This window comes from Zeus faber, assembly GCF_960531495.2.
Source record: "Zeus faber genome assembly, chromosome: 6".
In the NCBI taxonomy this organism is placed as follows: domain Eukaryota; kingdom Metazoa; phylum Chordata; class Actinopteri; order Zeiformes; family Zeidae; genus Zeus; species Zeus faber.
Window position 1 is genome coordinate 30,097,848 of NC_137201.1, and position 23,356 is coordinate 30,121,203.

The window sequence follows — 23,356 nt, forward strand, 5'->3', positions numbered from 1 at the left end:
ATAAATATGGTAATTTTAACCACCGTTTGTGTTAATTGTATAAATATTGTCATCAGATGAAACTATAAAACAAGCGAGGGCCCCGCGGCCATTTACCGGTCCCGAAGAACTCTACTGACGTCATCCCTGCCGGGGCCAGATTCTGTCCCCAAAAGCAAAGCCGGATTGTGCTGCACGAAGCCGAGTGTGGGGGAGGGGCGGCTCGGTGAACTGTGTCCACCCGGATATCTCAGCAATTACCTTGACAGCAATGCGAGGGAGGGGAACCCGGGTTTTTTGGGGAGAGCCAAACCGAAAGTACGTACTTTCTAGGAACGCCTGTCCGCTCTGGAAGCACTTGCTAAAAAAGAAAATCATCGTGTTCATTAAACTTTGATTCACCGGTTTCATTGGCAGAAGCCGTTCATCCGAAGCGAGTGACCCTCTGTACGTTTGTCAGCACAAGGGGAACGGACTGCACACCACAGTGACTGTCAGCAAACACTTGAAAAACATCAAGTCACATCAGCAGATGGACGGTTTGGTGCTGTCACTCCGCTGATACAGTTTGGGAGGTTCAGTACTTTTTGTGATGTGATAAGACAAACAGGCGAGGAGAGCGCGAGAAAGGGTTGAAGGGCTTGGTTCAGAGGGAAGGGCAGAAGGCGGTTAAAGGCGCAGTTACAATGAAGTGAAAACACTTGGTTGGACAACATTCATATCCGACTTGTTTAAAGGTACCTTAGAGGCACGAGAAAGGTATGTCTTGGTGAAGGAGGTGTAAAAATCAACTCAAGAAGCTTGTCGCAACCGTGTTAGAAGGCCGCAAACCCTTTCCCGTCAGGCAAATGCGCAATTCCTCCTCCGCGGCCCCTCGTCCCCCAGTGACATCACTTCCTCTTCTCTCTCCCGTAGGCCAGCTGGCGGCGGGGACGTGCGAAATAGTGACTCTGGACCGCGACAGCAGTCAGCCCCGGCGGACCATCGCGCGCCAGACGGCGAGGTGCGCCTGTAAGAAGGGCCAGATCGCCGGAACGACGAGAGCCAAGCCGGCGTGCGTGGACGGTAAGACTCTGAGACGGGCCGGGCTCCAGATCCGTGGTGCGGACGCAGGCTTGCGTGCGCGTCCGCGAGCTCTAGCGCCCGGTAACGCGCTTTTGCGGGATGTCACGCATTGACGAGCTAGCGACGGTAGGAACCTGACTGACTCGTGACGGCGCAGTGCCGTCGAAATTGAAGTGAACGTGACTAGCTTGGAATCACCGGGGGGGGATGTTGATTTTGCTGGGACCACTTCTGGGCATGAATTTGTATTGCAGTGGAACGTTACCACGGGAACCTCCGGTCTTAAAACCTTCAACTACACCCTGCCTATTAGGGCTTCAGTGGGCTTGTTGTGTCTACGTTCTATCAGTCGGTGGAGATGTTCCATCTGCATGCTCTCCTATCAGCGGTTAATATGTTTACCTGCACAAGGTCGTAACGGGGACCTAAGAAGGTAACAACTACATGAATGTGCATGTGCAGGTATTCACCGTGTGTCAAGGAAAGTCGAGAGAAACCAGCTCTTTGCGTCTTTCTGACCGAAACCGGGCTAAAGCGTTTGCGTCAGAGGCAGACTCGGGAGTGCCGCGGCAGCCCAACAAGCAAGCCATCAAAGCCGAGGCGCTCTCAGTGATATCTCGGCGCTTCAGATGCTTCGCGTAACGCTCTGTCGGGCGCGACGGGCGGCTGTGTAGCCTGTCGACCATCTAAAAGTCAGCTCTTTGAACGCATGTGCACCGGTGTAACGACTGAAAGTGTTGTCGAAGCGCGGAAATCAGCGCAGATAGGGTCTATGTACAGGGGAGAAAACAAAACAAAACAAAAAAAACCTCATTTATCTGAACCCCAGGGGGGATGGATGTTTGGTTGAGCGAACCATGAATGCATAAAAGCTGTCCCTGAATCAGCCCGAGCGGTTAACTTGAACACCGGAAACAAAGATGCCAACGCCCCACGCTGTTATACTTTGCGCTGTCATTCAAAAACACAGGATGAACAGCGACCTCTGAACCTTCAAATAGCGCCGTTCAAATATTTGTAGCTGCGAACGCAACAGTCGTGTCAGGTGCAGCGGCAGGGAGCTGCGAAGTTGCGCCGGATCTCATCCCCGGCCATCCGGCCACGGCCGAGGAACACATGCGCGGCGTCTCGGTGCGGACCGCGTCGGCCTCGTGGAAATCTTAAGCGGAAGCGAACCGACGTTTCATGGGTGCAGAGAAGGACTTAGTATTGATAGAAGCGAGCGTCCATCTTTATTTCAGAGAGCAACCGCTTCCTGGCGGATGGTAAGAGCTCCGGAGATGTCTGAGGTGCGCTTCGCGGGTTTGTTTTGAAGCTTGAGCCTTTAAGCGCCGAGCGCTGTGAGAACACCGCTGCTGCCCTGGCGTTGTCGCCGCCCGTCTCCCTCTCAAACTGTACCACCGCTACATCTTTGAAACACCTCCACCCCCTAGACGGACGGTGGTTGTAGTCGCTGAGGGACGCCTCGCCATAAAAGCGCTTGTCTAAGTGTTTTGCTTTCCTTCTGTGCTGTGTAAACATTGTAGACCTTTATTTCTTCTGTCGCTGTGCTAGCTGGTAGAGTGCTTGAATGTCCTTGAGCGAGACACTTAACCCCTAATTGCCTGTGATGGCTGCGTCCATGAGTGTACGAAGAATTGGAAGTTGCTTTGGACAAAAGTGTCTGCTAAATGATGATGTAATGAAGCAGAAACAAGACGGGATAACTCTCACCTGGTTTTAACGCTTCTGACGGCCGACTTAAAGGTTTTTCTAAGTTGTTCCTCGGAGGGTTAGAACCAACGTGCAACAGCGGCGACGTCTGCATCCACGAGAAGTCGACATCTACAGTACGCACCCCTTAGCTTCAGGCAATTGGCCCAGCGGTGCCCCGGGTCCCCCCGACGCGGGGCTGGGCACACTGAAGTCGGACGGCAGAAGTGGACTGACGCCACTTTTGCGTCTCCCTTAAAGGCTGTAAAGCATGTTGGTTTGAAATCCCCCCCGGTCCGCTGTGTGCGCCGCTCCCGCCGCTTCAGCTGGTGAGGTTGCGATCTGCACACTGCGGTCCAAGTATCTGCCACGGTTAAGAGCAGCTGCGGCCTGTCCCATTGCACGGGTTTAAAAGGGATCTGTTCCGAATTAATCAAATTAAAGTGTTTTGTGCCAAACACTGGAAGGTGGAAGGTGGATATGAAAACGGATTAGTAATTTGGATTGAGCCCGTACAAGGACATTCTCAGTGTACGGCAAATGCCATGCTAAGCTTTTCGATTGTCTTAACAAGGCACAATAAGAATTGGTCGCCGAAAAAAAATAAAGACGCCTGAACCGGAGCCCCAAATATAGAACGGGGGTTTCTCACCCTTTTTCAGATCATACGCATATAGAATCATTTGTAATGAATACACTGCATCATGACTGTTTTACAAATGTGTTCCAAGGGGTCTTCTGAGGAACGCAACCATTCCCTTAAAGAGGTCGTCTTGTAAAATGACATCCAAACAGGCGGGCCTGGGCTCCTGCCGGCGTCGCCGCAATTTGATCACACCTGTGGCTTTGATCTGGCTAACGGGGCTTCAGCTCCTTCCTGAAAGCATGAGTGCCCCGCTGCCGTTTGATATCCCACACATTACCCTCCTGGGTGGGCGGGGGGGGGATAGCACAGAAATTACCTCGGGGTGCCGAAATCAAATAGCCCTCTCAGCCCGAGTCAACAAATTGTGCAAACCGCGGTGCAGAGGGGTTTGTTTGGCTGCGGCCGGGACTGACCGCAGACGGCGCTTATCTGACATTTTGTTCTCTTTCAGCGCCCTTGCCTCTGCGAAACAAGACACAGGGTTATTGATTTCGGTGGGTAGAAAGGCTGGAAATGAAAAGGCGCTATTGTGAATGAGATGAAGTGACCGCCGGGCTGATTACCCCCGTTGTTGACGTCTTGCGGCGAGGGAAGCCGTGTCGGGCGGCGGGAACAAAGGGCCGGGCCCTTCGCAGCCGGACGGCCCTCAGCCGCGATTACGATCGGGCCGGAGGCGAGACCTTTCGGGAGCCGGTGGAGGGGCACCTAAAAGGTCAGATTCCTTGCGTGGGGGCGCCTGATTTATTTTGAGTGATATCCGATGTGCGCCGGACCTCACAGTTGCCGAGGACGGCGAAATCATCCACGGTGCGCTCCGGTTCGTGCAGTCCTCGACAAAATGTTAAAAATCCCCAGTGGTGGAGTCGACTTCCGATGCTGGTGCTATTCTTGTGTTATCTTATCTCACGGCATCTTACTGAGATGCATCGCTGCCCCCCCGTTTCTACGCGTTGTCGGCCCGAAATCAGACTGACCGGCGTGACCTATGATCTTTTTATTTAATCTTATCTGGTCTTGTCTCGGTCCCGGCTCACAGCGTTTTTGTGCTTTTCTCCTGCGATGTCTGAACACATTCATAGATCGTACGACGTCAACACGGGCTCCTCCAGCGCACGCGTTGCTGAAAATAACGACAGAACAGGAGGCGGAAACTCGCTCAGCGGGGACGATCAGCCATTTTTTCTGAGAGCAAACATAGTGACGCTGAACTTCGGTTTTGATATTCACAGAGGCAGCTCACCTGGAATGTTGTAAATTCAGATTAAATCAATTGCGAGTGCAGACGGAGAGAGGGAAGGAGAGCGCCGCCACGGCAACAGAGCAGCACAGTGCGGGAAAGCTTTTAATTCGCCGCAGCAAGGCCGCCGCTCAACCTGTCACTTTACAGCTGCAGTAACAATGCACATTCAATACAGGGGTATGGAATAAAACCGCCGGTACAATGCTGCACGTTATTTGAATTTGCAATTGGGTTACATTTATGAAATGTAAGCAGAAAGCAGCTGTGTGGAAAAGATTACATTACACAGATTTCGGTATTCATCAATCTTTAAGCAAATGTGTTGTTTTTTTTTTTTGTTTTTTACCCCTTATGCTTCGAAAGAAATTTATGGCTGCTCAAGACCCTGCTGCGCGTATCACTGCCTACAACGTGAAACTCCACCTAAAACCTAAAACGCTCTAACTCCACGTCACAGAAGCAGCACCGTTGCTGTACCGACGCCGCGACTTCAGCTTTGATTCCTGCAGCGATACCTGTGTGTTGTTTCTGTCAGCGCTGTTCTGTCAACAGCATGGCACACACACACACACACACACACACACACACACACACACGCATGCACACACGCACGCACACACGCACGCACGCACACGCACACCTGTGCATGAACACAAACTGCATCTCTGCATAGATGCACAAACGTATGTGTATATGTGTTTCCCAGTAGATATCAGCACAAGGGCAAAGAATAAGAGGGAAAAACAACAATTTAAATACAAAAAAACCAAACAACTCATGAATGGCGTCACGGAATAAATGCAGTAATGTGAAAAGTGTAATGGACTTATTACATTTTTATCTTCTATTGTGACTATTTTTGCACCTGAATGTCTATTTATTGAGATAGACATTCACGTGTATTAAATGTATTTCACTGGATCAGATAAGATAGAACTTTATTCCCAACCTGGGTGACACATTTGGGATTACAATATATATCTAAATATATGTATATATACAGTCTACTTAGTGTGATCTGCATTCATACTTCTCTTTTTTCCTCTTATTCCACCGCTCTGTGTTATTCTCGGCCCGCAGCGGCAGAACAACCCCGCGCCGCGCCCATCCTAGCCACATCTGCCATCGTGATGAATGAAGTGGTGACTAAATGGACTTACTTCTCTGGCGGATGAATCCTATGGAATCACCCGCCAGAGCCATTAATCAGAGTGTGTGCGGTGATGCAGTGTTCCCAGGTGCCGTGGTGTGTTCCTCCACGCCAGAGATTAATACAGTCGCTTTGCCGATGCAGAGACGCGGGGAAACAGTTAATTAGTCGAGCAATCAGAGGCCGCTTGTTGCCGCTATAGTGCGGAAGGTTTTTTTTGTGTTTGGAGCGCACGTTGAGTGCATGTGGACACGAGTGTCCTTACACGACGGCCACGACAACAGTGCAATGTTACTGCTCTGTTGTCGTGGTTCATATCATGACTTCTCTTTTTGTTGTTGTGGTTGTACATTCACGTAGCTCGTCCGTTCAATCAGCATTGGGTTGGTGATGGAGGTTGGGGGTGTGCCCTTCAGCTGGTCTGCAGAACTCCATGGTTACCAATCTTCTTCTTCTTCCTCCTCGTCTTTGGGCTGCTCCCGTTAGGGGGAGCCACAGCGAATCATCTGCCTCCGACGCCTCCTGTTCCGCGCGTCCTCCTCTCTTACACCAAGCGCCTGCATGTCCTCCCTCACCACATCCGTAAAGCTTCTCCTTGGCCTTCCTCTTTTCCTCCTGCCCGGCAGCTCCGTCCTCAGCCCCCTTGAGAGCAGCCATGTTGTACGGTTTACAGGCGGTGGCACTGACTAAAGGTGACTGAACTGGAGGTGGCAGAGCTGAGGATGTCGAGGTTTTCTTTGGGAGCGACGAGGACGGACACGATTAAGAAGGAGTACATTAGAGGGACGTCTCAGGTGGGACGGTTTGATGGGAAAGTGAGAGAGGCCAGACTGAGATGGTTTGGACACGTGTGCAGTAGAGATGAGAGTTACATTGGGAGAACTCCATGGTTACCAATAAAGACAATAAGATACTATCTCATCGTGCCAAGAATCTCCCACAGGCTTCATTTTCCAGCCCGGGTGGCCACGCCCAAAGAAGACACTCTCAGGGTTCAGCGGATCCCGAATTGTCCCTGGACTTTGAATTTTCATGGTGAATCCATTATGGACTAGTTCTCTGTATCATTGCGAAACAGGACATCTTCTGCATCCGTCCAACGACACCCACAGTCCAAGAGGAACAAGAATCAACACCGTGGAAGGGTGTTGGGGTGACCTGGGCCGGCTCGCGGTGTGAAGTGAATGAAGTGTGGGGCTCCGGCCGAAACTGTCACCTCTTGGTTTTCACATATAGCCATTACAGCAGTGCACGGCGAGTTCACCTTGGGATTCATACTCAGAGACACAGGCACTCACACGCGCGCACACACACACACACACACACACACACACACACACACACACACACACACACACACACACACACACACACACACACACACACACGCACACACACAGAAGCATAGTTGCATGCATGTCCAGGTGTGGAAACTCATACACATTTCTCACAATTAAATATAAATGATGACACACTCCTACTGACCCCCCACCCTCTCTCTCTCTCTATCTCTCTCCCTCTCTCTCTCTCCTCTCTCTGACACACGCACACACACACACACACACACACACACACACACACACACACACACACACACACACACACACACATACACACACACACATACACACACCCACACACACACACACACACACAGACATACATACACACACACACACATACACATACACATACACGTACAGACACACACACCATACACATTCACATAAACATACACATACACACAATATTTCTTCTTGTTTTGGGACGTGTTTGAAATCCGGTGCTGTAGTAATGTGCAGATACAAACGGTTTGATATCTGACTCTCTGATGAACTGAGACTCACATTCCCATTCCTGTGGGTAAGGTTAATTAAAACAGTTAAATCACTGGTAAACCATAATAACTACACAATTTAATTATAAATCAATGAACGCATACTCTGATCTGGTAATCATTTTGAATAACGTATGTTAATGAGCCTTAATGTAATTGAATGGTGCACATTTACTACATTATTATTTGATATGACTTTGATTTGAGATTTAACCGCATTGAAAATTGCATTGTTTTAACAAAAATAATTTTATATTAGGATGGTCTTTCAATCAATAACTAACAGCGAGTAAAATTTTGTCTATTTAAAATGCTTTGTGACGCCAGATTAAATCACATTTGGCAGCAATGTGATTTAATTAATTGTAATCTCTTGTAATTATTTTATTTGACTAAAAGGAAATTGCTGGTCCAATTTCCTTTTAGTGAAATAAAATAATTTTTAAATAACAATATATACGTTACCGAATGCATAATTAGACTTCAATATGATGAGAAGGGGGGGAAAAAAAAGAATAAAAATATGCAAACCGTTGCTTGGCCCCTGAAGTGGTGGAGCATCAGAGCGGGGAAGAGCCACTGTTTCCTCCTGATCGTCTTCATGACCGTGGCTGTTCATCCCTCTGCTGCCCCCGCCCCCTGGCCTCACACGAGTGTGTGTGTGTGTGTGTGTGTGTGTGTGTGTGTGTAGTTGGATCTCTGTGTGTATGTCTGTTTGACTGATTGATTGTGTATGACTGATAAATAGAGTACTATACAGTATATATGTATATATATCAGTACTGCAGTTGCCCTCGGCCGTTTTCCTGTACGCAGCGTGCGTGTGCCTGTGTGTGTGTGCAGGAATAATACCTGTGTATTCCAGTGTGTATGTATGTGCACTGAATAACGGCAGAAATCATTAAGGCGAAATAAAAGGCAGAATCATTAGAACGGATGTGACGGCTCAGGGAGGTGAAGGGACTGACGCCAAAATTAAGATCTACCCGGGAGTCACTGCAAATTGTTTTATCTAGCGTCATGTTCCTCTCCTCTGTAACATTGTTATTACAGCCTCGCCATAACAACATTACTTGATTTTATTATGATAGGGTTCCTGAGAAGACTTCCTGTTACCTTGGTACCTGAATCGGAATCTTCCTGATGTCTTTTTATTTTATTTTTTATTTTTTTTATCCCAAAAGTGACATGAATAAAGTCTGTGGTGCAACAGGTGCTTTGAACTTGACTCACTGCTTCCACCACATTTTTAACTGCCTACGGACGCAGATACCGATGTGTGAAGCTCTTGACGACCTTTTTGAGCATGTGTGTATTTGTGTATTTGTATTTGTCATTTGAAGTCTCAATCCACCATTGAAATAAATGGATTTAGGGCCCCTTTTTGTTGCTCCAGGCTTTGTCTTTTAGTAGTATCCTACACTTATACTGTCCTGCAACCAAACAATAAACAATAATCCAGGAACCTACGTTATATCCTATGCTTCCTAATGTCTGCTAAATGTAATGCAATGCAATGATAACCGTCCCATGATAACATTTCTTTACGTTGCCACCGGCCTAGGAATTCTTCTGCCAATGAGTCGTCTAGTTTTGGTGTTGTGGCAGAGAATTTAAATGTCTTCTCTCACAGAGGAGTAAGTCAGAGTAATAGTAAATCTGTAATGCACTGCCTCAACTGCCACACCTCTATAAGCAGGTCAGTATCATTCCTACACGAGTACGTACGTGAGCGCTTGGGAAGACAGTCTCGGGGAACGCCAGCGCTCTTAGGAACATTGTTTCCAAAGCACCTGCAGATGTGAATGTCTGGAACCTTTTTTTTTTTTACTTCTTCTTCTTTCGTAAACGCCGGAGACTTGACCTGAAAACCGAGTAAAGCTGCGGGGAGACATTTGTTTGAGGACACTAGCAGGTGCCAAGCCTCTCAAATAGCTGTGAAGGTGTCTGGGGACCGGGGAACCCAAAGATTGATACAGCTGCCAACACACAGTTCCAGTTAGTGCCATCCGTTCCAGCCACAATGCCAGAAGGTCATTTACGTTGACACGCTCCCCTTCTCCATAAAAGCGACAGTGACAGGAGGCTCCTGTGGCGGCTGGAATCGTGGTCTAGTCCGCGACACGCCTGTTTTATTCCCATTTAGTAGAGCCTTGGTGACCTTATTGTGTGTTACAAAGCCAAAAAGTGTCACCTTGCCACGCAATGACGGCGGTTGGCAACAACAGTTTAAAATAATGCATTTTAAAATACAATTCACGTTCAATAAATATTTTTCGTTAGATGATGAATACAGTTGTTATGATCTCAAGCATTATTCAGTCTTTTATTGGTCGATTTCGTTGACAAGTTCCCAAGTAGGTACATTCAAGCACAACCTGCTGGTCCGGTAGAATGATTATAGATTACTCCAGTAGATGCATTGCTCCAGTAGATAGACTGCCTCAGTAGATAGACTTCCCCAGAAGATAGACTGCTCCAGAAGATGCATTGCTCCAGTAGATAGACTGCCTCAGTAGATAGACTGCTCCAGTAGATAGACTGCTCCAGTAGATAGACTGCCTCAGTAGATAGACTGCTCCAGTAGATGCATTGCTCCATTAGATCGATTGCTCCAGAAGATGCATTGCTCCAGGAGATCGATTGCTCCAGTAGATATAGTGCTCCAGTAGATAGACTGATCCCCTAGATGGACTCCTCCCGTAGATGGACTGCTCCAGTGGATAGACAGCGCCAGTAGATGGACTGCTCCAGTAGATGGACTGCTCCAGTAGATAGACTGCTCCAGTAGAGAGGCTCTTCCAGTAGATAGACAGCTCCAGTAGATAGACTCTTCTAGTAGATAGACTGCTCCAGTAGATAGACTCTTCCAGTAGATAGACTGCTCCAGTAGATAGACTCTTCCAGTAGATAGACTGCTCCAGTAGACTTCTCAGCTGAGTTTTTCCCGCCGAGCTGCTCCCAGTGCACCGTTGAGGACAGTGGTTATTAGCAAGCTACAAACTTGTGACTGAATTAATGTGAACCAACGATCGAGAAGGAAAGGGAGCGCTCAGCAAAGCTTCCCTGTGTGGATAAAGGGTATTGACCGCAGCCCACAGAAAAATTGTTGAACACCAAGTGTGCACACACAAGTCCGTCTCTGAAAAGCATTTTCCATTCATCCAAATCTCAGTTACCTCCACCTGTATTTGTTTAAGTGAGCAGCAAGGGGTTAGAATTATCCGCTAATTCTAGGCTCCTTAAATATATGGCAGAAATCTTAAATCAATTGGAATTGAACATTGTTAGATATGTTGATGAAACAAACCTAACATGCATGCTGACACTCTTGTTTAGCTCCACCCGATGCCGTCGCCGCAACCAACACACCGCGGTGGAACCCATGCGGCAGCCCAACAAAGCAATTTCTACACTCTTGCTGTCGTTTAAAATCATTGTCTGGAAAAAATAAATAAAACCACAACAGCAAATAAATCCGCTTCGGAGCAAAAAATAAAGATCTCTCGGCGATTCCTCCGTGGCCCTCATTTCGGCTCCCGGCGGTTTGAGTCGTTTGAAATCAATCCGGCGGGCGGAGGCGGAGCGAGGGTGTCGTCTGGGCCGGGGGTCAGGGTTCAACCGCTAAGCAGACTAACTCCATTTAGCCGTTCCCGGGACCCGCGACGCCGCCGCCCTAACCTTTGCTATTGATTGGAGCCGATTTGCGGAAAATGTCAGGCGCCACACCCCAGCGGTCGGGGCCCCGCAGACGTTAAACAGAGGGCCGCGAAGCGTGCCGTCGGGCTGGCGGTGCCGCCCCGCGCGTGGATCTGTCATTTCTGTGAAGAGGGGCTGGGCCGAGCGACGTCGCCACATTGCCATTGCGCGGAGTGCGATGCATTTAAAGGACCATGCCGCTCTTTGAATTGAATGGACTGGAAGCCCGTCCACTCGTCATCACCTTGGCCCTTTTCACTTTTTCAACATTTGCAACATACGCTTTTAATGTTGTCTCCACGACGCGATGGGAGACCTGCCTTATAACGATCTGTTATCATCGGGTAACGCACCTCTATCTTTTTGCGTGTTTGTGTGGAAGCCATAGTGCTGACAGGTACAGAACGGAATTGGTAAAGAAGGCGCACGAAATGCTGCAAAATCCAGCCTTCGAGCGGCGGCGGATCTCACCGCCTCACACGAATTCAGCGGCGCAAATATTCAGGGGTCGCGCCCCAAAAATCATGTGCGAATCTGAAAGCTCGTTGCTGAACTGTGTGTTCTCTCCGGACCATAATAAATCTGAAAAGAACAACCCAATAGCAGCAGCAAGACCGAGTCCTCATTGAAAAGTATAAATAATTTCTCCGCTGGGACCCACACGGCCGTTCATCGACTTCATACATCCTGCTGGCAGGTGTCACAGGCGGCCATCAGTCAGCGGAGGGTGAGGACAGAAGCTCAGGAGAACTCCCCGGGTCTCAGACGCTGGACCACGCTGGGACTAAGTGCCACATAATTGAGGGCAATTGAGCTCGCTGCAGAGCGGTGGCTTACGAATTAAAAAATGAATGATGTCACAGCCTGGAAGACATCAGTTGTTTTACCGTTCTTTACTTTATGTATTTTACAATGACAGCGAGAAAAAAATTACCTTTATATTTTCTATATGTTTATATATATATATATATATATATATATATATATATGTTTGTGTGTGCATGTGTTGTAGTGTGGTGTGTTGTGTGACAATTAAAGATTCTTCTTCTTATATATATATATATATTTATATATATATATATATATATATATATATATATAATTTATTCATTTATTTTTTATATAACTCTTGCATTTATTTGGAAATTGAAGTGAAAGTATAATGAGAAGGCAGCCCTACGAAGCACTCAATGATGAAGTGAATTAATTACAGGTTTGGGAGATACTTCAATCCTTTCCTTCGCTTAAAGCAAATCTCAGAGCCCAACAGACAGATTGAGAATGTGCAGTTTAGTTCATATTTGGGGTAAACGTATGTTGTATTTGTGTTGTCTGGTTGCTAAGCCAACCACTGGAAGCTGTGACCAACAACTAAGGCTCCTCACACTTGAGGATAATGTCTCATCAAAACTAATAAGTATCATCTTGCAACTATTTGTGTCTCTATTCACTATGAAACGTAATGAGATCAGTGTCATAACAATTATAAACAAAGAATGAATTCCACGGATGGTTATTGATTATAAAAAACGAACCAGTGATTACAGGTTTTACAGTGACTCTTGACAAACACAATCATAATAAGTGTCATTATTAATGATGTGCTTTTCAGTTCGAAAAGTTTACAAAATAATTACAAGTGCATTACTGTTATCCAATTCCCCATTTACTAATAGTTAAGAGCTGTGGAGAGACCTTTTTTTTTTTTCCGTAGGTTTTCACACTCCCCCCAGGCTGGTGGCTGGTGGTGCGCCTGGCCTTGGAGGGAGGACAGCCGCTGCCGGTATCTCTACAGCTTGTCGCCGCCGGCCGATACCGCAAAACACAGAGGATCGCATCTCGCTGTGAGGCTTCTGATAAAAAGCCATCTTGGGGCTGTGGAAAAAGACAGGGCTGAATTAATGAAAGTGTTATCAAGGGAAGCGTGTGGCGTGCTCACTTAGCGAAGGTGTCCCGGGATGATGGAGGATGGAGACGCCGCTGGAGACATTCCTGGGGAATTAGATTAAGGGGTGGCATCTTCCCGCGAGAGACCACAAAGAAAAATGGCCCCGCTTCTGTCGGGTTCAATATACCTCATCGGCGGAGAGTAACCATAGAGAAGGGGCCCTTATGCATTGGATCTTTGATTACACCTCCAAGTAGGAACAGGTGGCTGCTGAATTCCTGTCTCCTCCTTGCATCCCGCTATTCTGCTCTTTGACACTTTTCATTACGCCTCTGGGGTAATGTATAAATGCACACTCTGCTCCTCCAACACACCAGGGTCTCCCATGAGCAGCCCCATGCATGGACAGCTAACTGGGTGAACGCAACTTGAAACAGATATTCTGTACATGTGAGATGTAGACTTTATCCAGAGCCTGCTAATAATGCTTGCTCGAAAGAGTTATTTATATATATGTACTTTTTTTTTTCTTATTCTTTAATCTTGATTCTGCTGACACCGTTATCCGAGTCGTTTTATAATGAGCCTAGAAGTTCCTCGGGGGTTCCTTAAGAGCCGTAAATGAATCGTCCACACAGATGGTTGTTGATGGACTTAGTCGTTGATGAGTTGTCATGGGGATTAGACTCAACCTGGTGGGTTGAAGCCCTTGATTATTCATTCATTCATTGGATGGTTTTTAAATGCTTACTCGACCATGATCATTTTATAAAAAAAAATTCCAGTTTCAATCTTATCCTTGCATCCTTCCTGCATCAAACCTTTTCGGCAGATGAGGTTGCCGCTTTTTGTATTATTACCAAGTAATATGATTAGAAGTTTTTTTTTAGCTGCTTTTTTTTTTTGCACACATTGTTCCTTGTATTTCCGGAGGAACACCTTAGGTACTCCATGCCGGGAAAAATGCAACTCAGGGCAGGAAAGCAGTCGAGATCATTGTAATTTGGTCCTCCCCTCCAGTTGTTATTAATATAAGGTAATAACGTGAAATAGTACAGCTTGGTACAGTACCAGACAAGGCTGCATGTTCCTACAGGCGACATAGACGGCCGCCTAGGGCGCCATCCCGAGGGTGGTGCAGAGGGGCAGCGACCGGGGCGCAATTATGTGCCACCCTGTCTCCCTCTCCTGCCTATGGTGCGGCAGCCGTGGGGCGCCCGCGCCCATCCCGCCCGCTGCGCCAAAACGGCGTGTTTTTATTGTAGATGTAGGGGGTTTTTTTTGACCATGGAACGAAAAAACGCTCCGTCAGTAATGGGGACTCTCCCTCACCACCGCCCCCCCGTCGATAGTTTGCCTAGAGCGGCAAAATTGCAAGAACCGGCCCTGGCACCAGGTAAGAAGTGGCTGACAGCTGATGCTGCGGTTGCCTCGCAACAACGAGAAATGGCCCAGCGAGTTGCTCGGCACAAAAGAAAACCTCTGCTCTTTATGTTTTCTGGGCTGAAACGCAGACCTTGTGCGATCTGGGCCCGAAGCAGTAGGGAGTTGTCTTCAAGCCCAGAGCATCTGGGGAGAATGAAAAGAAACACCTTTCTCCTCACTTAGCCCCCACGGCCGTATCAGCAGGGCAGTTGACCGCCAATTACTTTGCTGTGTGTGTGTGTGTGTGTGTGTGTGTGTGTGTGTGTGTGTGTGTGTGTGTGTGTGTGTGTGTGTGTGTGTGTGTGTGTGTGTGTGTGTGTGTGTGTGTGTGTGTGTGAGTTTGAAGAGCAATTTGAAGCTCAGTACAAACATTCCAAGGAACGAGGTAGAAAAACATACAGTACAATACTGCACCATAAAACAGGCCGTGGTCCTCTAAAAGCCCTGCATAGTTGCACCGTGTGGTCGAGCTGTGCTGGGCTGTTCCGGCAACTTTGGGTTCAAGAGAAGTACAAGGCTTTAGGATCAATTTGAACGAGTGCTGCAGCCAATAAAGTATCTGTATCCATTTTACCATTTTTGGCTCGGTCATTTTAGTTTCATTGCAAAAATTGCTCTTTGGTGGACTCCAAGAAACAAATGTGTAAAGAGTCATATTTCTTTCTTTCATTGTGAAAAACAATTACGATCTTATTAAATGGCCGTACTGTATATGGTGGAAAATTAGGCTATTGCATTCTTATTAAACCTTTATTCAACCTTTATCGTGTTTGTTTTCAAGAGAGAGATTGAGGATCAAGAGAAAGTCGAACAAATCAATGTTTAATGGAGGATGGCTCTGACTTTTTTTTTTTTTTTCAGACCTTGCCATCGTAGCAACATGTTAATATTTGACTGAATCCCAAATCCACAGAAATGTTTCCAGAGGGGGCTTCATCACAGGGGACTGTCTTGGGATTTTGTCACAAGACTGTGAGTCCTAGGCCTTCACAGCCTTGTCACAGTAAAAGCGAGCTCAGGTGTTGCATTGTAAATGCTCAGTTTTCCCTGAGGACCGTCTCACCAGCACGGCTAAAAATTTGCTCACCAGACCTTGTACTAAACCTTAAATCAGACAGCCATTATCGGTCTCCTCTGAGCAGGGACGGACTGGGACAAAAAAATGGCCCTGAACCTTTTTATGCGGACCACTTATAAGCATAATGGATGGATACTCTAGGCTACAGTCACACTAAAAGACATTTTAAGAGGTAGTTGCCAGCAGGCCACCAGTCAGCGTTTCATAATTCAGGCGGTCAGTGTTTCATGAATGTCTGTATTTTAAACAGGCTGTATCATCTATTTCAACACGGGAAACACGTCAGATAATGCTGTTGTCAATTTGATCCCTTTAACCTTGAAACTTGAGGGACTTACTATTCAGGGCAGGTCTATAAACGTTTAATAATTACAAAACACCAGGTACTGACTGTTCACATTTGTCCTCAGGGCAGGCATCTAAAATTTAACAAAGATTAAGTGACGTTTATTGGTCTGCAGCTTAGTTACAGAGCATTACTCCTGGCCTGGGTATTGCTGGTCTATAAACAATAAAATAATATAAAAAAAACAAAAAAAAAACAGCTTGCATAAATTTTTTTACTGACGAAAAATTATATTTCCGACCCTTGAAGGCAGCACGGTAAACATTTCCGACAAGCCTTGAATGCAGCGCTGCTATCTTTGGAAATCCCTCTCAACTCGGAGAAACAAACACTGTGGCGCGTCCCTTCCAGTGTTAGATGCCACTCCCACAAACCATTAATGTCGGCGCTTGTTCCCGGGATAAGGAGGATCCTCAACTCTGCCATGTAATTTCATGAATGGATAGTCACGTGGCTGGATAATTTGGAAGAGAGCAGGGCTGCAGGATTATGGTTAAAATTCTAATCATGAATATTTTGCTCAATATTGTGATCAGGATTATTTATCATGATTATTCATCCATTTTGGGGAACAGAATTATTTTATTGCACTTTGTTAATCAACAGAAAACTGCCTTCACGATAAACAAACTCAAATCTTTGAGTAAAAATAGGACTTTCTTCATGAATTCAGTCTTCTTAAGTCTATATATGAATTTAATTTGACAAAAAAAAAAGAATGCCACCACATAAAAAAAAGAATGCACCAAATAAAAAGAACTGATCCAAATCAAGAAGGTGAGTGAATTACACCTGCAGGTTTTTTGCAAGAAAATAATGAGCCTAATTGAGGAGGCCAATATCAACATTGCGATTACTATAAGATTAATTATGCATCCCTGAAAGAAAGAATTGGTAAGTAAAGTAAATAATAATGATATTTGTGGTTCATTCTCTGTTCTTTCACCAAGCTTACACTTTTAATCGTATAAGTCATTTATTTAGTGCTGCTGCTGCTAGTGCTTACAAACATATCACTTTTCTTCATGCAAGTTGCAGCATCAGCTTGTAGTGACTTATCTCTGGCCCTTTCTGGGCCTCCTTTGCTCTTTTTACTTGGATGAGACAGATGTGCGTCGCCCGCCCCTTCTATTATGACAATGGTGCACAATCAAAGTGGGACGGCGACGCACATCTCTCTGATCTCCCTCGCTCTTGTTTTCGTTGCCGCTTAGGCGGCCCGCAGAGTGACCGGCCCGCCGGGACTTGCTCCCGATGGCGGGTCCGACTGTGCCTCTGGGAGATGCGGACGGTCACATGCTGTTTCGTTTACATTCCGATGCTGTCTGGGATCTTTGTCGAGTCACACATTGCTCCCCTCCTCCTCCATATAAATATGAAAATGAGAGAGCAGACATGTCACCCATGGTATTATCTCCCATAATCCCCTTGTGTTTTCAGCCAGGGTGGAGCCATCGATTAATCTTCAATACCGAGCTGTCTCAGTACTGAAGATTAATATAATAAGCTGTCTCAGCCCAACACCTAATTACATTGGAAGTGTGAGCAATCACTTTTGTTCTTTCAAGTATATTTACACATACGAAGACAAAAGCATAGATACAGACTCAAAGTACTCTAAATAGATGCAGCGCCAAGCGCATGGGCACCGGATTGTACCATGAATTAGGAGGACAAGCCAGGAGGGAAGGGGGGCATGGGGTGCGGTGTACATGTGCCCATGTACAGTGCTTAGGATAAAACTTCCGTAGGAAACAGAGTAAAATAAAATGACCTACGCCATGGGGCACATGTGGGCCGATTCGGTATATCGTCAGAGAGGGAGCGATCGGCGCGCAGAGCCAGCCCTGCCGAGCTATTTTAGATTGGGGGCTATTCATAAAACATCCAGGGCTAAAGCCCCGGACGCGCACCCTTAACAACGCCACTGTGGCCAATGTTCTATTACCGTAATACCTGAAAGAGGGCGGGACAAAAAATCCCGGTGTCCCCCCGATTCCGGTGGCGCTGGCCAACACACATAACATAATGTGATGTGGCACACACACACAAAAACACACACACACACACACACACACACACACACACACACACAAACACACACACACACACACACACACACACACACACACACACACACACACACACACACACACACACACACACACGCGGGCGAGCGCACGCGCAAGCAATCAAAGACGTGCAATGGCAATGTCGTGTGCTCATCATGTCGTAAAACGGTGCCAACACAAACAAAGAATGTCTAAACAGGTCATGGAAAAGTCTTAAAATAATATCCCTGCTACTAAACAGCACTGATGCAGGCAGAGGAAATGTGTGTGTGATCCCAGGAGGAATCCAATTTGCAAGCAAGCACCAAGCGCCGTCTGCGGCAGACACTTCAGATAACATCCAGCACGTTAATTAATGTGCAACACACAACACGTTTACAACATGGAGCTGGATGGTACACGGTACAACACATTAACTAGATAGAAACATCGAAGACAGAAATTAATTACGTTACGTTACGTTACGTTACGTTACGTTACATTACCTCATTTAGTGGATGGTTTTGTCTAAAGTGTAAAGCTTACAATTCGTACATTTTTTAAATAAGAAAGTTAATTAACAACATCAATCCGTCACGGGTCCAGTTGGAAATCATCAACACATGAACTATAATGTAAAACCATTCAACATAACATGAGATGCATTTTCTAATGAAGGACCCAAAATCATCGGTTACAGTTTGAGTCTATTCAGTCTAGCGATATTGACATGTGATGTGACAATAGAATCAATAATCTATATTATCTATAGATATGCTGTATAACACACATAATCAGTTTTTATTATATTTAAAATCTTGTCTATTGAACTACACACACTGAGCACTTCATAAGAAACACCTGTACACTTACTTATTCATGCAATTATCTATTCAGCCAGTGGTTTGGCAGCAGTGCAATGCATATAATCATGCAGATACGGGTCAGCAGCTTCAATTAATGTTCACACGAACTATCAGAACGGGGGGAAATATGTGGTCTCAGTGTTTTCGACCGTGGCGTGACTGCTGGTGCCAGGCGGGCTGGTTTGAGTATTTCTGTAACTGCCGATCATCTGGAATTGTCACGCACAACAGTCTTGAAAGTTTTCTCAGAATGGTGCGGAAAAACCAAAGATCATCCATTGAGCGGCGGGTTCTGTGGACGGAAACGTCTTGTTGATGAGAGAGGTCAACGGAGAAGGGCCAGACTTGTTCGAGCTGACAGAAAGACTCTGGTTACTCAGAAAACCACTCTGCACAATTGTGGTGAGCACCCCTCAGAATGCACAACACGTGGAACCTTGAGGTGAATGGGCTACAACAGGAGAAGACCACGCCCAGTTCCACTTCTGTCAGCCAAGAACAGAAAGCTGAGCCTGCAGTGGGCACAGGCTCACCAAACTGGACAGTTGAAGAAACATAGCCCGGTCTAATGAATCTCGATTTCTGCTGAGGCACACAGATGGTAAGGTCAGAATGTGGCGCCAACAGCATGAGTCCATGGACCCAACCTGCCTTGTGTCAACAGTCCAGGCTGGTGGCGGTGGTGTATTGGTGTGGGGAATTTTTTCTTGGCACACTTTGGGCCCGTAAATACCGATCCAGCATCGCTTGAATGCCACAGCCTATTTGAGTGTTGTTGCTGACCGTGTGCATCCCTTCAAGGCCACAATTTTCCATCTTCTCATGGCTACTTCCAGAATAATAAGGCACCATATCACAAAGCAAAAGTCGTCTCAAACTGGTTTCATGAACGTGAAAATGAGTTCAGTGTTCTTCAGTTTCCTTCCCAGTCACTGGATCTGAATCCAACACCACACCCTTTGGGATGTGATAGAAAGGGAGATTCGCAGCATGAATGTGCAGCTGACAAATCTGCAGGAATTGCGTGACGCAATCATGTCAACATGGACCATAATCTCAAAGGAATGTTTCCAACATCTTGTGGAACCAATTCCAATTGAGGCTGTTTTGAGAGTAGATGGAGGTCCTGCCCAGTATTAGTATTGTGTTCCTAATGAAATTCTCAGTGGGTCTATATAGTGAAGGTAACTTTTGGTTATACGTTCTCATCATTGTCAATTCAGACTTCGGCACTGTATATCACAATTTGGCAACTTGGAGTTGCACATTTCAATTAAAGGTTTGATGTGTAATATGTCGCAGCATAACTAACAACATTACAATAGAAGTGGGTTTTTTCAATGAGTCAAACCGAGCGTTTCGCCATCAAAGGTTTTCGCCGCAAATGAAGACGCGGCAAATGAGCATGAGCAGCCCTTCAGGCCGTCGTCACAGCACACCTCGGTCATGAATACAAATTTTTCAAGCGATGACAGGATTAGAGTTGAGCCATTTGTCTTTAAGCTTCACCCGCATACACATGACATGAGAACTACGTTATTACTGAAATACGGCGTTACATACTACAAAAAAACATTTATTTGAATGTCGCCATCCACACCATGGTCTGTGGATTTTTCACAGCTCCCTCAACACTCTCTTTTCTGGAAAATAGGCTTCCTCCTGATTGATTTTTCTTTTTTCGTCTCACTCACTTCAGTGTGGTAGGGATATTTTTTCATCTGCGGTCGCTGTTCTTTTCTGTGAACGTTCTATGGACAGTTCACTGACCACAACGACTGTCGTTTCCTGATCTTTGCATTCTTGCCACGAAAGGCGGACCCCGCCACCAACAATGGAAACGGCATATAGAGGAGCACACACAACAAGCCGACACAATGAAAGGTTGTTTCTTATAAAGTGGCGGCCAAATAAAGATGGGATAATCGTCAGTTTTATTTTTTTATTTTTATTTTTATTATTTTTTCTCCACAAATTACCACTTTAATGTTCTGTGTAAGTAACAAGTCAGGACGAAGGTATGACTGATAGGCCTACTTGGTTGGTGGGTGTGTGTATGTTTTGTGTCTGTGGTGTTCTATGAGGTGTGTATTGTATGGTTGTTGCACCATGTTGGAGTGGCCGGTTGTAATTCCAGAGAGCCAGGGATTGGTTTTACACAGAATTGTAGGAGATTTATCACCCAGACTGGCCACTGGTGACAAACCGGTGACATGCTATTTCACAGGCATGCTGCTACATCCCTGCGGTGGTATTATTTCAGTTTTATCTATACGTCTGTTTTCAGGGCCAGTTCTGAGCATGGGCTGCATAGGGGGCCGCCTCGGGCGCCGAACATCCATGGAGCCAAGAAGAGGAAATAAAAATGAAAGACAATAAAATGATGGAACAAAAGTTTTTTTAATCTATTTTTAGATTATGAAATGTAAAGATGTTGGATGCCGCCACATTTTTTTAAATTTATTTAAGAATGACATTTTAGGCAGCCCCAAATCCCCCCCCCCCCCCACACACACACACACACACACACACACACACACACACACACACACACACACACACACACACACACACACACACACACACACAGACACACACACACACTCCCCTATGTGTTTTTGGTTTTGCCAAGTCTTCGTGTGCCTGGCGGCTGGCAGCCGCACTGCTCCGGTCTCAACTAGAGAAGCACTGTATCGGCAGTACCAGAGCTTTTCTCAGAGTGCTGCTTGACAATCGAGCAGATGCAACGCAAAATATGGTGGCGCGTGACCCTTTTATGGAACGTTTCTCTTTATCTCGCTGTTTCTTCACGCTACGACCAGCAACAAGCCAACACCTCCGCATCGCCCTCCCTCACCCTTCTCCGTCTGCCTCCTCCCTGCTCAGAAGGACCCAGAACCCCGCCCTCGGCCAATCGCCCTCTTTTCTGGACACCTCGCCCCAGTAACATGAACTGATGCCAATAACACAACACAACCAAGCGATCAACTGGAACCCCCCGGAACCCACAGTCACACACACACACACACGCACACACACGCGCACACACGCGCACACACGCATGCACGCACGCACACACACAGACACACACACACACACACACACATGCCATTACAATACTACAATAGAGACCATAAAAAATATTACAGTGGAAAATGTATTGGTATGTGTCGAAATTAAAAATGGATAACAGACAAGGTAAAAAAGAAGTAAATATCTAAAGTTGTTGTATTTTTCGTTTTTAAAATAACGTTTTATTTGCTCGTTATCTTGTGATTTACTTGCTTAAAAAGTCACCAGCATGCAGGAATAAAGGTCTCTGAAACTTTATTTCTTCCTGGGGGAGGATCACTAGACCACCCCCGACTAACGTGCTGTCCATGGGGTGGAGTTGGATTGGGGTGAGGGGGCAGCATCGGAGGGCGGGCCGGGTGGAGTTTGGGCGGTGGGGACTGCGTAGTGCGCCTTCGACAGATCTCGCCTCGGGCTCGGAGAAGGCCTCGAGCTGGCCCTGCGCGTTTCATCCGAACGTGTTTGTGTGCGTGTTTCAAGATGTTCCATCACGAACAAGGACGGCGTCGCCATTAAAAGTCGCAATCATGCGATGCCACAGGCTGCCGTGGAAACACGGAGAGTTGATGTGTTCTGATTGTCTGTGTTTTCGGAGGAAAAAAGTCAGTCAGGGCTCCCTCCTGCCTTCTGGGATATCTGAGTTAATCAAGTCACATAAGAGACAAACTGCTTCCTGCGTCCTCTAAATTTTCGGCGAAAAACATCCGGGCATTTCAGCCACTCTGGGCTTTATGCGCAAAACTGAACTTGGGCCGTGGAAGACGATGTCGCTGTTGTGTCATTTTATTTTACACCGTTTCCTTATGGAACGAAACAAGCGCTGTGCGTGATGGGGGGGGGGCTCTCTGTCATTCTCTCAACTGCATGGTGCGATCCGGCGCCCAGGGCTCTTGTTCCAAAATGTTTTGCTAAATTCTTTTTTTATATATTGAAACGGCTGTGGACATTTCATCAAACTTTTCGTGTGTCATCTCTGGCATCGACAATCTGTTGTCATTCTTATCCTCTGTTCCTTTGGGTTCCCTTTAGTATTCGGTACAATACTGTGTTGACGATATCCTTGGGATTCTCACATTTTATGTAGCATCGTATCATATCACTGCCTTGTACTCCTTGTACGCCGTTTTACAAATCTCTGAGGGACACACTGACGTTGCTCTCTTTGCGACGGCCTTTTTTCCTCTCGGCTCGAGTCACGTGACCTTTTCGACGGCGCGGGCGTCTCATGACAAACATTCTTTAACCGGATGCCGGGCGGATCGAACCACCTCTGCGACCTCTGTTTTAATCCTCAAGGGGTTAAAGGGGAAAAAGTGTAGAAA

At 46.4% G+C, this 23,356-nt stretch overlaps 1 protein-coding gene across 1 annotated transcript in view; it reads left to right on the forward strand.

Annotated features, from left to right (window-relative positions):
- The window catches only part of LOC307231203 (chemokine-like protein TAFA-5), a gene marked incomplete at its 5' end in the record, with an annotated part of 62,028 nt that overhangs the window by 22,565 nt on the left and 16,107 nt on the right, over positions 1 to 23,356 (forward strand). Inside the window, one exon of the mRNA XM_080001805.1 lies at positions 895 to 1,044. Coding sequence (XP_079857931.1) covers positions 895 to 1,044 — 150 coding nt within the window. The remainder of the gene's footprint in view (positions 1 to 894; positions 1,045 to 23,356) is intronic.